The sequence below is a fragment of the Heteronotia binoei genome, chromosome 10 (genome assembly GCF_032191835.1).
Source record: "Heteronotia binoei isolate CCM8104 ecotype False Entrance Well chromosome 10, APGP_CSIRO_Hbin_v1, whole genome shotgun sequence".
NCBI classification, from domain to species: Eukaryota; Metazoa; Chordata; class Lepidosauria; order Squamata; family Gekkonidae; genus Heteronotia; species Heteronotia binoei.
The window spans coordinates 77,335,352-77,350,570 of record NC_083232.1 but is presented as its reverse complement, the minus strand read 5'-3'; the positions used below and the strand labels follow the sequence as shown (position 1 = coordinate 77,350,570).

The 15,219-nt window shown below is 46.7% G+C and overlaps 1 protein-coding gene across 1 annotated transcript in view; it reads right to left on the bottom strand.

Moving 5' to 3' along the window:
* Positions 1 to 15,219, bottom strand: part of ITGA9 (integrin subunit alpha 9) — a 297,444-nt gene that overhangs the window by 204,452 nt on the left and 77,773 nt on the right. Inside the window, exon 14 of the mRNA XM_060247617.1 lies at positions 11,716 to 11,870. Within this exon, the coding sequence (XP_060103600.1) occupies positions 11,716 to 11,870 (155 nt within the window). The remainder of the gene's footprint in view (positions 1 to 11,715; positions 11,871 to 15,219) is intronic.

Here is a 15,219-nt window from a genome sequence, read left to right as displayed (position 1 = left end):
AGGGGTGTAAGTGAATTCACTGCCACAGGAGGTGGTGGCTACAAGCATAGCCAGCTTCAAGAAGGGATTGGATAAAAATATGGAGCAGAGGTCCATCAGAGGCTATTAGCACTGTGTGTGTGTGTGTGTGTGTATTGGCCACTGTGTGATACAGAGTGTTGGACTGGATGGGCCATTGGCCTGATCCAACATGGCTTCTCTTATGTTCTTATGTAAGTGATCTCTAAAGAATAATATGACTTAAAAATGAAGATGAAAAACCTTGTATTCACTGAGGGGCCACAACACAGCACAACCAGTGACCTGTGCAGTTGAATTCAGTCCACTAGTTATGTATGGTGGTTCAACATAGGCTCAATAAGCCATTTATTATTGCTGTCTGGCTGGATTGGAAAAGAACAGTGCAGACATCGAGATTTGGCAAGCTCCAATACACAGCTACTCAGCCACATTCAGTTCTGCGGGCCACAAATTACACAGTCCTGCACTGCAGTCACCTCACAGAAGTCACTTTGTAGTTGGTAGTTGTCAGGCTCTGTAACTTTATCATACTGAAATTATAGAATACTAACCAAATGGACTCTCCATACTAACCCACAGCCTTTTGTTATATTGTAGCTAGCATGCATATCAAAGGCGGGACCGAATTGGCACACTACCGGCCGGTCTCAAACTTGCCCTTTTTAGGCAAAATTATTGAGAGGGCCGTGGCGGTGCAGTTACAGGAATTTCTGGAGGACGCTTCCGTCCTAGACCCATGCCAGTCCGGCTTCCACCCGGGCCATGGGACAGAAACAGTCCTGGTCGCCCTCATGGATGACCTCCGACGACAACTGGATCGAGGCGGCTCGGCAGTATTGCTGTTGTTAGACCTATCGGCGGCGTTCGATATGGTCGACCACTGGCTGCTGACCCGCCGCCTCGCCAACGCAGGAATTCGGGGGCTAGCCTTACAGTGGCTCTCCTCCTTTCTTGAGGGTCGGGGACAAAGGGTGGCAATTGGGGGGGAACTGTCTCAGAGGTACCCACTTCATTGTGGAGTGCCTCAGGGAGCAGTCCTCTCCCCGATGCTGTTTAACATCTTTATGCGCCCCCTTGCCCAGATTGCACGGAGGTATGGGCTGGGCTGCCATCAATATGCAGATGACACCCAGCTCTATCTATTGATGGGCGACCGGGCTGGTGATGTCCCAGCAAATTTGGACCGGGCACTACAAGCCGTGGCTGACTGGCTCAGGCTGAGCGGGCTGAAGTTGAATCCGGCGAAGACCGAGGTCCTTTGCGTGGGCCGCGGCGGACCGGGAGGGGAGACTACTTTACCGGCCTTTGACGGTGCGCCACTGGTACCGGTGCGCAAAGTCAAGAGCTTGGGAGTGCTACTGGAGTCCTCCCTATCAATGGAGGCCCAGGTAGCCGCCACTGCTAGATCCGCCTTCTTCCATCTTAAGAGGGCGAGGCAGTTGGCTCCCTTCCTGGAGCGCGTCGACCTAGCAACTGTGATCCACGCAACGGTCACTTCGAGGTTAGACTACTGCAATGCCCTCTACATGGGGCTGCCCTTGTACCGAACACGGAGACTCCAGATAGTCCAGAACGCGGCGGCCAGGCTGTTGGAGGGACTACCACGGTGGGAGCCTGCACGGCCTGGGCTGCGCAATCTGCATTGGCTGCCGGTTGTCTACCGTGTTCGCTATAAGGTGCTGGTTATTACCTTTAAAGCCCTATATGGTCGAGGACCTGCCTACCTAAAGGACCGCCTCTCCCCATATGTACCCCGGAGAGCACTGAGGTCTGGTTCCCAGAATTTATTAACAATCCCTGGGCCAAGAGAAGTTAGGTTGAAGGCCACTAGGGAGCAGGCCTTCTCGGTGATAGCCCCCCGTTGGTGGAACGACCTTCCAGAGATGGTGCAAGCCCTGCGGGACCTGAACCAATTCCGCAGGGCTTGCAAAACATTTCTTTTTCAGTTGGCATTTGAGACAGAACCTGATTAACTAACAAACAGACGCTTAGCCATCTTATGTACATCAGGATTACATCATTTTAGCACCTATTTTTATATGTTTTATCTATTTTAATTAATTTATTTGTAATTGATATTTAAACTGTTATGTTTCATGTGAATCATGGGACTCCCATGTCTGTTATACTGTTTAATGTGAATCATGGGACTCCCATGTCTGTTAGCCGCCCTGAGCCCGCCTGGCGGGGAGGGCGGGATATAAAAATAAAATATTATTATTATTATTAAGTGTTAACTTTGTTTAGGTTGTAAAGGGAGCAAAGGAATGTGACCATTAATAGATACCACCGCTGGCCAGCATCTTCCCAGAGGCAAAGAGATAAGCAGAAGCTCTCGTATGAAAGTTTGCACCTTCACTCCCTGTTGTTTTGAGAATAGTGTCTTTGTTTAGATATTGCTTTGATATAGATTCCATAAGACTAAGAGACACCCATTCCCAGGTATTAGTCTCAACTTTTGTTTCTAGCTATGAGTTTCCAATAAAGTATTACATTGTCTCAATGAAGACCCTCCTCACCAGGCCCGCGACGGGAGAGCCAGGGGAAGAAGTCGACGCGTCCCATGTGAGCCTGCCCGACTCAGAGGATGACGGGGCCGGGGGTCCTGGCAAAGAAGATGAAGCCACCCGCTTGGAAGAAAAAATCTTGGGGAAGATTAAAACCCAGATGAAGGGGCTGGCGAGGGACCTCCAAAGTGAGATCCAGGGCAACACCCAGGCAATTGCCCAGGAAGTAGGGAGGCAGATTGACCGCATGCAGTCCCTTTGGGAGATGGAGCAGGCAACCTCGAGGATCGGGGCCGCCCGCGCCACCACCACCACCGAATCCGAGTGGAGGCGGCAGTGGAGGAGCCCCGGCACCACCGGTACCACCTCCGGGAGGTCCAGCACCTCGAGAAACAGGAAAACCCCGTGAACGCGATCTCAAGTTCGATGGGGACCCAGAAGAAGTAGAATACTTCACCATCCAGGCGACCAGCTATATGCACTACTGGGGGAACTCCTTCCCCGATGAACCAAGCCGGGTGGATTAACTAGGATCGAAACTCACAGGAGCGGCCCGAAGATGGTACATGAGTTTATACGAATCCAGAGGCCCGGAGCTGGGGAGTGTGCATGCCTTCTTACAAGCCATACTGCGCCAGTACGAGGATCCCCTCCGAGAGGCTCGGACCCTCCACGCACTGAAAGACCTGAAGCAAGGAACCCGCTCAGTGAGAGAGTACACGGCGGAATTCCAGACCCACTGTGCCCGGGTGAGAGGATGGAACGAAGTGATGAAGATCGAAGCCTACCAGAGCAGCCTCAAATCCGCCCTCCTGGATCGGGCCCTCCACTAGGCACGGCCAAACACGCTGGTGGGGTGGGTGCAACTAGCAGGCAAAGTAGAAACCAACATGGATCTGGTGGCCCTACAGCGACAGCAAGAGGGGAGCAGAGGGGGACGTGAGGCTCGGTCAGGGGCAAAGACTGAGCCCAAAAAACCTACCCCCCCCCCCGAGCAGCTCCACAAAGGGATCCGCCACCCGCAGATTCTATCGGTGTGGCGACCCGGGGCACCTGGTCGGGGAATGCCCTGAGAAACCTCAAGCCCCCCCCCCCGCACCGAAGACAGCGGGTCCCAAGGCGAAGAAGACACTGGGGAGACCAAAGGAGCCCCGTCGGGGCAACACCGCACTGTTGGCGGTGCTTGACGAGGATTTTACCAGGGACGAGTCGGGAGACGAGACGGGGCCATCGGGAAACGAGCACGACCTGCCCTAAGCGGTGCTGAAAGGCAGGTCAACGCCACACTGGCACCACTGAAGGTGAGAATATCCGGAAAACTATTTTTAGTCCCCTTGACTTTATTAAATCCCAATTCCAAGCGTTTTATGCACACCCGGGCGCTAATCGACTCAGGGTGTACTAGAGAGATCATCACCCCGAGGTTAGTCGAAGCACTAGGGTTAGCCAGGACACTCCTACCCCACCCGCTACAATTCGAGCAGATGGATGGGACAGTAATGAGGGGGGAACAGTGCGTAGAAGAAACCCAATTCTTCCCAGTAGGGATCAAAGAGCACTGGGACATGGAAGTATTTGTAATTGCTCCCTCCTCATCCTTCGACATAGTAGTGGGGGTAGGGTGGCTGGCGAGGCATCAACCAAATATCCAGTGGGCCGAGCAAACCATAGACTTTGACAGCAAAAAATGCACCCATCACCACTGGTCGGTAAAATGGGGCCCCTCGCCTCCCCCTCAGAATGAGAGACTATGCTTAACCATAGAAGAAATACGGTCCATTCCACAAGAGTATCGAGACTTACGTAAAGTGTTTAGCGAAAAGGAGGCGGACGAACTTCCCCCCCACAGAAGCACAGATTGTGCTATTGAGCTCATCCCGGGGCAGGAGTTACCTAAAGCGAAACTGTATTCAATGGGATGGGCAAAGAAAGCTGAATTGAGGAAGTTCTTGGACAAAAACTTAAACTGGGGGTTCATCCGGCCAGCCACGGCACCGCACGCGGCCCCAGTACTATTCAGAAAGAAGAAGGATGGGGGGCTTAGACTTTGCACAGATTTTCGTGGGATAAATGCCATATCCATGTCAAACGCCTACCTCATCCCCCTGATCAAAGACTTGTTGAGCACACTATCAGAGGGGTGCATCTTTACGAAACTAGATCTGAGAGACGCTTACTTCCGAGTCAGAATTAAGGAAGGAGACAAATGGAAGACAGCGTTCAACACCCCCTTGGAACAATTCGAGTACTTAGTGATGCCGTTTGGGCTACAGGGGGCCCCGGGAGTGTTTATGAATTTCATTAACGAAGTACTGAGAGAATACCTGTACAAAGGGGTGGTGGTGTACCTAGATGACATCATTATCTATTCAAAAGATCTGCCCTCCCACATAAAGTTGGTGAGGAAAGTGCTCAACCCCTACTAGAGCACAAACTCTATGCTAAGTTGTCAAAATGTGAATTTCACCAGAAGGAACTAGACTACTTGGGTTTCAGGGTGTCGGGAAAAGGCTTAGCCATGGACCCAGTAAAAATCCAAGCGGGTTTGGACTGGGAACCCCCGAGAACACGTATACAGCTCCAATCTTTCATCGGATTCGCAAATTTTTACCGGAGGTTCATAGAGGGGTTTGCTAAAGTGATGTTACTGCTCACCGACTTGCTAAAGACTAAGGTGCGGGGACCCGAGGCGAAAAAACCAAGTTCAAAGCTAGTATGGTCCCCCAAATGTCAGAAAGCGTTTGAAAAATTAAAACAACTGTTTACCAGTGAGCCAATCTTAGCGCACCCCAATCAACTGAAACCCTTCGTGGTGAAATGTGACGCCTCCGATGTAGCCGTCGGAGCAATACTGATGCAAAAGGACCAGGAAGGCAGATTAAAACCTTGCACATATATATCTAAAACATTTTCCAATGAGCAACGTAACTGGTCAGTCTGGGACAAAGAAGCATTCGCAGTAACATTCGCCTTAAAGACATGGCGGTCCTGGCTGGAAGGGGCGAGGGTACCATTTGAAATATGGACAGATCACAAAAACCTAGAGGCGCTTACCGCGCGCCGAAAACTAACTGCCAAACAGATTAGGTGGGCGGGGTTTTTCGTCAAATTTGATTTCACGTTACGGCACATACCAGGCTCGAAAAACTTCTTAGCCGATGCCCTCTCTCGGCTGCCGCAACATGAAAGCCAGAGGGAGGAGACCATAGACTCTCTCATCCCGCCTTCCAATGTCGCAGGGGGTGTGACCACTCGGTCAGGGAAAAAGACCGGGAAACCAGAGCCGTGGGGGGGGGGAATAAACTAATCACAGAAGCAGAACAAGAAGGGGAGGAGTGGCCGGAAGGGCTAATAAAGGGAGAAGGGGGATTTTGGTATCGGGAAGGGAAATTGTACGTCCCCAAAATCCCCCGCCAAGAAGTACTACAGCACTGCCATAGCAGCAAATTAGCCGGGCATTTCGGCTATGTAAAAACACTACATCTGGTGAGCAGACAGTTCTGGTGGCCCCAAATGAAAAAGAATATTTCAGAATTTGTGACGTCTTGTCCAACTGGCATAATGGTCAAAAGGAGGGGAGGGAAAACACCCGGTTTACTTCGTCCCACCCCCACAGCAGAACGACCTTGGTCGGTGGTGTTGATGGACTTTATAGTAGAACTACCTGTGTCACAGGGACGGACAGTGATCCTAGTGATGGTTGACACGTTCTCAAAACAAGCCCACTTCATCCCGTGCAAGCAACTCCCCACTGCTAAGAAACTAGCACGGCTATTTTTCCAACACGTTGTGAAACTACACTCATTCCCAGACAAGGTCATTAGTGACCGCGGCCCACAGTTCATTGCCAACTTCTAGCGGGAGTTTTGTAAATTAACAGGGATTGAGCAGGGACTGAGTTCCGCCTACCACCCGCAAACGGACGGACAGACGTAACGTGTGAACTCTCTTCTCAAACAGTATCTCAGGTGCTTTATTAATTACCAACAAGACAATTGGGTGGAGCTATTGCCATTTGCCGAATATGGCTACAACAATAGCCTGCATAGCTCGACAAAAACCACTCCCTTTCAGATTGTGAATGGATACGAAGGGAAACCCTTCCCCAATTTACCAGTCACCAACAACACCAGTTCCCCCACATCATGTCAGCAATGGTGGGAATCGCTAGCCAAAGGGTGGGAACTAATTCAAGAAAACCTGGAAGCAGCCAAAAAGGATTACAAGGCACAATTAGACAAAAAACACTCGCCCGAATGCAAAGTGGGGGATACTGTGTTTCTCTCAACTAAGAATCTACCTTTGCCACAGTCATCCAGGAAGCTAGCGTACAAATATTTGGGACCTTTCAAAATAAAGAGAATAATAAATGCAGTGACTGTTGAATTAGAGCTACCTAAAATGTTTAGTAAAATTCACCCTGTTTTCCATTGCAGTCTTCTGAAAAAAGATCCTGGAGCTACGTCTTGGCATCCACGCCCTACAACACCCACCCCTATTCAAGTGAGGGGTCAGAGTCATCATGAAGTGCAAGAAATACTGGATGCCAAGCTCAAGCGGGGAATCTTGCATTGTTTAGTCCGATAGAAATATTTTTCCCCCTCATGCGACGAGTGGGTTAAGTCAACCGATCTAAGGGCACCTCTTCTTCTAAAAAGATTTTACCTACTGCGCCCAGACAAACCCCGAGCGCAAGCTTAGGGGGGGGGACAGTATGTCAGGCTCTGTAACTTTATCATACTGAAATTATAGAATACTAACCAAATGGACTCTCCATACTAACCCACAGCCTTCTGTTATATTGTAGCTAGCATGCATATCAAAGGGGGGACATTTGAAGTGTTAACTTTGTTTAGGTTGTAAAAGGAGCAAAGGAATGTGACCGTTAATAGATACCACCACTGGCCAGCATCTTCCCAGAGGCAAAGAGATAAGCAGAAGCTCTCGTGTGAAAGTTTGCACCTTCACTCCCTGTTGTTTTGAGAATAGTGTCTTTGTTTAGATATCGCTTTGATGTAGATTCCATAAGACTAAGAGACACCCATTCCCAGGTATTAGTCTCAACTTTTGTTTCTAGCTATGAGTTTCCAATAAAGTATTACATTGTCTCAATGAATACCGCCTTGAATCTCCATCGCCTGACAGTAGTTGTCACCAAGTGCCGAAGTGTTCGTGTGCAGAGCAGAGAGGACTATTTTCTCCATACCACAACATGCATTTAGTCCACAAACAGGGGGAACGTCTTTCCAGCCTCCACAGTGAACTGCTATACGCAACATGACAATTATCATCTCATATAATAATTCCAAATGATCCCCATAACATGTACACTGACCCTCGGAAATACCAGAGAACAGTCTGTAAACCACAACACCCGTCCAGCCATGACTATGCTTTCTCTGAGCAGCAGATGACATTTAGAACCAGAGCATCTTGAACAGCACATTTCACATCTTTCTCCACTTTGCTTTTTGGCAGCCGCAATCAATGATGTCAATGAGTGGAAAATTGAAATATTAGGAATAAGTTTTTTAAAACCTTGCAAATGTCACCATACCATAATTTACCAGCTGACTCATATCGGCCAACTGAGAGAAACGAGTTTCTGCTCATAATTTCACCATGGAATGAACTGTCATCTCATAGGATACTTCGAGCCACAGAGCTAAACACACAAGCAATCTTCTCACACAGCCAGAGAAGCAAACTAATGCAGACACACCCGTTCACAGACGGCTCACTGCTTGGACCACGCACTGGTCACAAACCATGGACCACACACATAAAACTAATTACCTGCACAAGCCAGCCTCCTGGCGCATTGTACAAACTGAGAATTAAGTGCACGAATGATCTGCAAATATTTATGGAAATTCACTGCCCACACCTTTCCCATTGTAATAAATATTATCACTGCTCAGATGGTGGTTGAAAACCTTTAGGGGACTCTAAAAGAAATATGTCTGAAAGGCCCTGTTGCGCATTCCCAAGAAAAACACTTAAAAGATCAGCCCAGGGCTGAATAACAAAGTTAAAACACGGGTCTATCACTAGCTATTAGGCATGAGAGCGAAGACTGGGATTATTATTACATACAAAAGCATTACAAATCTGATTACCAGATTCTGGGCACAGGGAACAAGGGGAGAGTTCTGTCCAACTCATACTCCTTGAATGCTGAAGTCCTTGCCAGGAAGAATCTGTCTGGCTGCTGCTGGAGACAGTGTACTAGGCCAACATGCATTCTCAGAGCTAGTACACAATAGCATGACCGAATCTACATGTTTTTTGAGGGAAGGAGGGCAACATTAAAAAATGACACCCCCTTTTGGGCCATACTGTCTTATGGTCCCATAGAATACAATGGACTCCATACCCAATTCGACTCCCCCCTCCGTCAGCGCCTGGGGCAAGCACCCCCCTAGATCCAGCCCTGCACAATAGTGGTTTGAGTGCTGGGCAAAAAACCTGGAAGACCCAGGAAACTCATTGGGTGGGTGACCCACTCAGCCAGGAAGCTCATTGGGTGGCTAACCATGGACCAATCATTATCTCTCAATCTACATTACATTACAGGGTTGAAGTAGTAAGACAGAAGAGGGGACAAAAATGAATGCCCCTCTGGGCTCCTTAGAGAAAGGGTGAGCTAAAACTGTACTAAATAGTAATAACCAAGATGAGTTTTCCAGCCATATTGCTAAAGCTAATATCAGAAGCTTTATTGAGCAGTATGGTTGCTATCTGGCTGGATAATAACCATCTCACTTTTGAGGCAGGAGGAGCAGATTTCTTCCTACCTGTTTGGTGTAGTGGTTAAGTATGCAGACTCTTATCTGGGAGAACCGAGTTTGATTCCCCACTCCTCCACTTGCACCTGCTGGAATGGCCTTGGGTCAGCCATAGCTCTGGCAGAGGTTGTCCTTGAAAGGGCAGCTGCTGTGAGAGCCCTCTCAGCCCCACCCACCTCACAGGTGTCTGTTGTGGGGGAGGAAGATAAAGGAGATTGTGAGCCACTCTGAGATTCAGAGTGGAGGGTGGGATATAAATCCAATAACTTCTTCTTCTTTCTCTCTGATGAGCAATTAAAACAAATTGACACATTACTGATTTCTTTTATTTGCTTCAACTGTCCAATCAGAATCAAGAGGGAAGGAACAGTTGTTAATTTATGGGCACACACCCAGGTCTGCCTTTTATTCAACTACAAAACAAAGGTTTGGTTTCCATTAGAGTCCAGCTTACCCCCGTATTTTGTAATCTCGTATCACCTATTTCATCTGTTACATGGTGATGTTAGGAGTCAAATAACTCACTCCCTCAGCACCAAGAGGTCAGATGATGAGCAGCCAGTTTGGTATAGTGGTTATGTGTGCTGACTCCTATCTGAGAGAACCGTGTTTGATTCCCCACTCCTCCACTTGCACCTGCTGGAATGGCCTTGGGTCAGCCATAGCTCTCACAAGAATTGTCCTTGAAAGGGCAGCTTCTGTGAGAGCTCTTTCAGCCCCACCCACCTCACAGGGTGTCTGTTGTGGGGGAGAAAAATAAAGGAGATTGTGAACCACTCTGAGATTCAGAGTGGCGGCTGGGATATAAATCCAATATCATTTTCTTATTTTCTTCTCATTCCATAACCACATAGTACTGTTTGCCTGGAAACTCAAATATGCACACCTCAGCTGTGATACAGACTGCTTAAGACTCAAGCTATTATCATGTTTCCATAAAGTGTAAGGAATTTGTAGTGTACTTTTCAAAATACGCTGCAGAACTAAACAAAGAGACATAAATAACTACTAAAACTACCGGCAGTCCTTACAGCCAGAGCTACATGTAAAGAGCTAGGCTTTAGATTTATCAGAGCAGTTTAAAAAAGGAGTCATGCTGATGAGCAATAAATTAAAATGAACACTTCATTAACACAATACATTAAGAAGTACTGAACAACAGCACTGCTCTCAGATAGCTTTTAGATTCACAAAGCTATCTGGATCCTGAACAAAAGGCAGCACCCCTTCAGTTTTCACCTTTCTCAACATTTTTTAATCACTGATCTGGTAGAAAAGGCTCTTTGTAACAGTGGCCATTTGAGGGCTTTTTAGGAAAGCTATGGCAAACAACTAGAAGTCTTATCCAGGACCATCCCAGCTAAGGGAGCAACAGAGAGCTGGTGTACCCTGAGAGACTGGACTGTGAATCAGGAACTTATCCTTTCCCATTTTATCTTCACCCTAAATTTGCTGGGTGGACAGCCCTAGGCATGCCAATGTTTGCAAAACCTCAGACCCAGAGATGCATTCTGGTGGTGACAGAACTGGCCTTCTCTGCAGGGTTATTGTACAAATAAGTAATGTATGTGCTATACATAAGGATTATTACGCTTTATTATTCATAGCTATTAAGCAGTTTGCCAGGCTTAAGTATACCTCAAGAAAACGTCTACTTCCTCATTTCTTTCAAACTTTACAGGAAACCAATAAAATAAGCTTGCTGCAAGATAAAACACTCTGATTCTTTGACATGGCATTATAACTCTTGTGTTTCCCTGTGACTCAAATGCAAGGCCACAAAAAAGGGAGCCTGGATTCAGGTTTTGTTGCACTTACTAAAGAATCAGTGGCCTCTGCCAGACCTGCAAATCTCAGCCTTACTCCAGGACACAGAGCAGAAGCATTAGAAAATGTGTGAGAACCAAAAGCAGCATAAAAGTCAGTCAGTCAGTTTATTGCGGCTCTAGGCCAATCAACAACAACAACAACAACTCATCAATAACAGTACAACACAACACCAAGCTAAAATATAACATAACAATATAAAACTATGTACAACCATCAAAATAGTAATAAAACATTTTACAAAACACTTTTCAGTGCAGGTACAGTGGTTAGTGTGTCATACTAGAATCTGGGAGGCCCAGGGCTGAATGTCCACTTGGTCATAGAAGCCTGTTGGGTGCCCTTGGGACAGTCACACTCCTAACCTACTTCACAGGGTATAAATGAAGTAAATATACAGAGGTTTTTTTGAGCAGGAATGCACAGGAACACAGTTCCAGCTGGCTTGGTGTTGGGGGTGTGGCCTAATATGCAAATGAGTTCCTGCTGGGCTTTTTCTACAAAAAAGCCCTGTAAATATACACTGGAATTACAAAATAGTAAGGATAAGGAATGTCAAGGTTGTAATTTACCTATAGTTCCTGGAACATTCTTGCCATTGAAGCGAAAGCAGGCGGTGACGTTGAGGCAGTTCACCTCTTGCAAGCCATCGTGGCACTGAGGTGCTGTGATGTCAATGGATGCTGGCAGGAAAATAGACACGTCCAGTGTAACAACAGCCCTGGATCTTGAACAAAAAAAGGAGGGGGGAGCATTAATTCTCATAATTCTCATGTTGCGCAGCATATGCAAGAAACTAGAGTTTCCCTTAGTTAAAACTACCCTGCAAACAGAAAATCAGCACAGCAAGCAAAGAGAGGAGGTGGGAACCTTTCTTTCCACCATGCTAGGTTTCTATTTTCATGAAGGGTGATTATTTTAAGATGAGAGGACAGAACATAAACATTGTTAAATAAATAAAAAATAGTATGCTGTTGTTTCTCTAAGCCTCCTGCAAAAGACCAGCTACGGAACCTGGATCCTTTAAACCGGGGGGGGGGGGGGGGGGCAACAGTAGCTCTCCAGATTTTTTTGCCTACAACTTCCATCAGCCCCAGCCATTGGCCATGCTGGCTGGGGCTGATGGGAGTTGTAAGCAAACAACATCTGGAGAGCTACCGTTGGCTACCCCTGCTCTAAACCAGCAGCTCTAAGCATCTAAGCTTGCAGCACGAGTCTGCAGAGAAATAATTTCTCTAGCTGCCCAAGACCAAACTATTATTTGGAAAATTGTGGGGGGGGGGGGGAGACAGACAAGTTACTGTGCACATTAAGAGTGCAAGGCTCCATGCCTTTTTTAAGCTCTGTACATTCCCCATTAAAAGCAGAACCTGGAACACTCAGCCTGCCTCAAGATATAATGGCATCCATTGAACTCATCAGAACAACTTGTCTTCTGACTTGGCGCTGTCCATGGTCTAGCAGATCTTATTTCTGACCCAAACTCTACCTTTGCTCCCCATCCTTGCAGCCTTTGCTGTTGAAAACTACCACCTGTCCACCACCCACTGCCTCTTGCTTTTCTTCCCCATACCATTAAAGCAGAAAAAGCCATCTGGCACCCACCAAGCCCAGCTAGCTACCTGGCATCTCCCACAGCACACTTTTTTCTGGCTTGGTACTGAACAGAACTGTGAAATAGAATTATTTAAAAACCGCCACTGTGAAAAACAGCAAAGTCAAAAACACTTCTAAGATAAGGATGTTGTTAGTTTAAGCCATGCTTGAGAGGAGACCAATGGAGCATGACAACAGACTCTCAATTTATTACTCTTTACAGTTATGACAGACTAGCCATCAAAGGACACATCAATCTCCAATCCTGACATATTTATCTCCACAAACAGAGCTTTAGTATCACTTTGGATTGCCACAAGCACAATGATTTTCAGTGGAGCCAGTTCTCCTGATTTGTCTGCAGGCCATCAAGTGAAAGGGCTGCAGTGGCGAATGTACATGAATTGCATATAGAAGTTAGATCCAGGTGGGCAGCCATGTTGGTCTGAAGCAACAGAGCGAAGTTGGAGTCCAGTGGCACCTTTAAGACCAACGAAGTTTTACTCAAAGTGTGAGCTTTTGCATGCCAAGCACACTTCCTCAGGCATAATGCAATGGAAACAGAATCTTACCTACCTTACATATAGAAAGTGGGGAGTAAATTAGCAAACAGAATAATTAAGATGTTTTAAACAGATTAAAAGAATAATAAACTTAGTTATATGGCTGTCACCTGTTATGGTTCAACTGTTGGGGGAGGGGAGAGAAACAACATTGGTAAAAAAGATAAAGGTGGTCCCCTGGGCAATCTCTGAGTTGTTACTGACCCATGGGGTGACGTCACATCATGACGTTTTCTTGACAGATTTTTATGGAGTGGTTTGCCATTGCCTTCCCCGGTCATCTACACTTTACCCCCAGCAAGCTGGCTACTCATCTTACCAACCTCAGAAAGAGGGAAGGCTGAGTCAACCTTGAGCCAGCTACCTGAACCCAGTTTCCACCAGGATCAAACTCAGGTAGTGAGCAGAGCTTGGACTGCAGTACTGCCGCTTACCAATCTGCACCATGGGGCTCCATAAGACATGTAAGATTCTGTTTCCATTTCATTATGTCTGAGGAAGTGTGCTTGCCACACAAAAGCTTACACTTTGAATAAAACTTTGTCGGTCTTAAAGGTGCTGCTGGACTACCAGCTTTGTTCTGCTGCTTCAGACCAACATGGATGCCCACCTGAATCTAACTTCTACATGCAATTCACGTGTATTTGCCACTGTAGCTCTTTCACTCGATGACCTGCAGACAAATCAGAACTGGCTCCCCTGAAAATCACTGCCCTTGTGGCAATCCAAAGCTATACTAAAGCTCTGTTTGTGTTGATTAATTTGCCATTTTTCATTCACACAGGACATAATTTATGTAAGGTTTAGTGCAGAATCCTTCAACGCAGGTACTCTCAGTAGAAATAAAAAGTGTCTACCTTGTAAGATATGGTGGAGAAAACTAAGTGCATGAAACTTTAGGGGGGGGGGGGGTCCTAGCTCATTTTATCCTGGAAGTCCCTTGTCATAAAGGCAAACAGGTAGCAATCCATCTTACTGAGTCAGTCCTTATATTTTATGGTACTGAGGAGTCTTCAAAAAAAAAAGATGAAGCTCTGGATAAAAACACTGCATAGCAGAGGTTCTGCATGAATAGCACTCAGGAAGGAGAAAAGATCAGCCTGCTGCTTTGCCTGATAGGATCTAAGGACTGTCTCATTCTCTTTCATGATTCCTTCCTCCCCCCCTGCCCCTGGCTTCCACTAGGCCCCACAGACAGCTCTTTCATGGAGCACCAAGGACACCTTGATTTCCTGCTGTAATGCAGAAGGGAATTAGGGATTTGTGGAAAGAATCTGTGTCTGCATGAAATGGCTACAGTTCTGTCTTCCTAGCTTCAGAGGCAGGACCCCTCATTTTACAGAATTCTCACCAGACCATGGGGAGGGCAGACTTGTACAAAAAAAACCCCTTCCATTGATTTTCCATCAAGTTGCAAGATGCAGTAAGTACATTATGCAGCAACTGTTGTCAACGAGGTCACAGATGACTACTTCCTAGTGGCATGAACTCAGACTGACAGTATTCCTTTGAGCCAACAAAATTCAATCAAGATTGTCTGCCTCCTCCCAACTTGTGATTATGAATAGAGGCATTTACATTTACGCAGTTTTCTGCTCTGGCTTGTTGCTGAGGCTATTTCAAGTTGAAGAAGAGTTCAGCCATGTCAAAGTCATTTAGCCTTTATGGCAAGGCTTCTCTCTGCCACATGACTGAGTGATTAGAGAACACTTGGGGGCTAGTTGTGAAATTAAGAGACTGTTTGTGATCACCAATTTCTCCTGATGTGCAACATGTGCCACAAAAGATTCTGTATTGGCCGCAAAATCAGGGATGAGTGACAAAAACAAGCATTCATTTGAAATAATATTGATTTTTACATATCACATCATTCAAACTGGTGCATTCATATTATGAAATCTAACCATTAATGTCAGG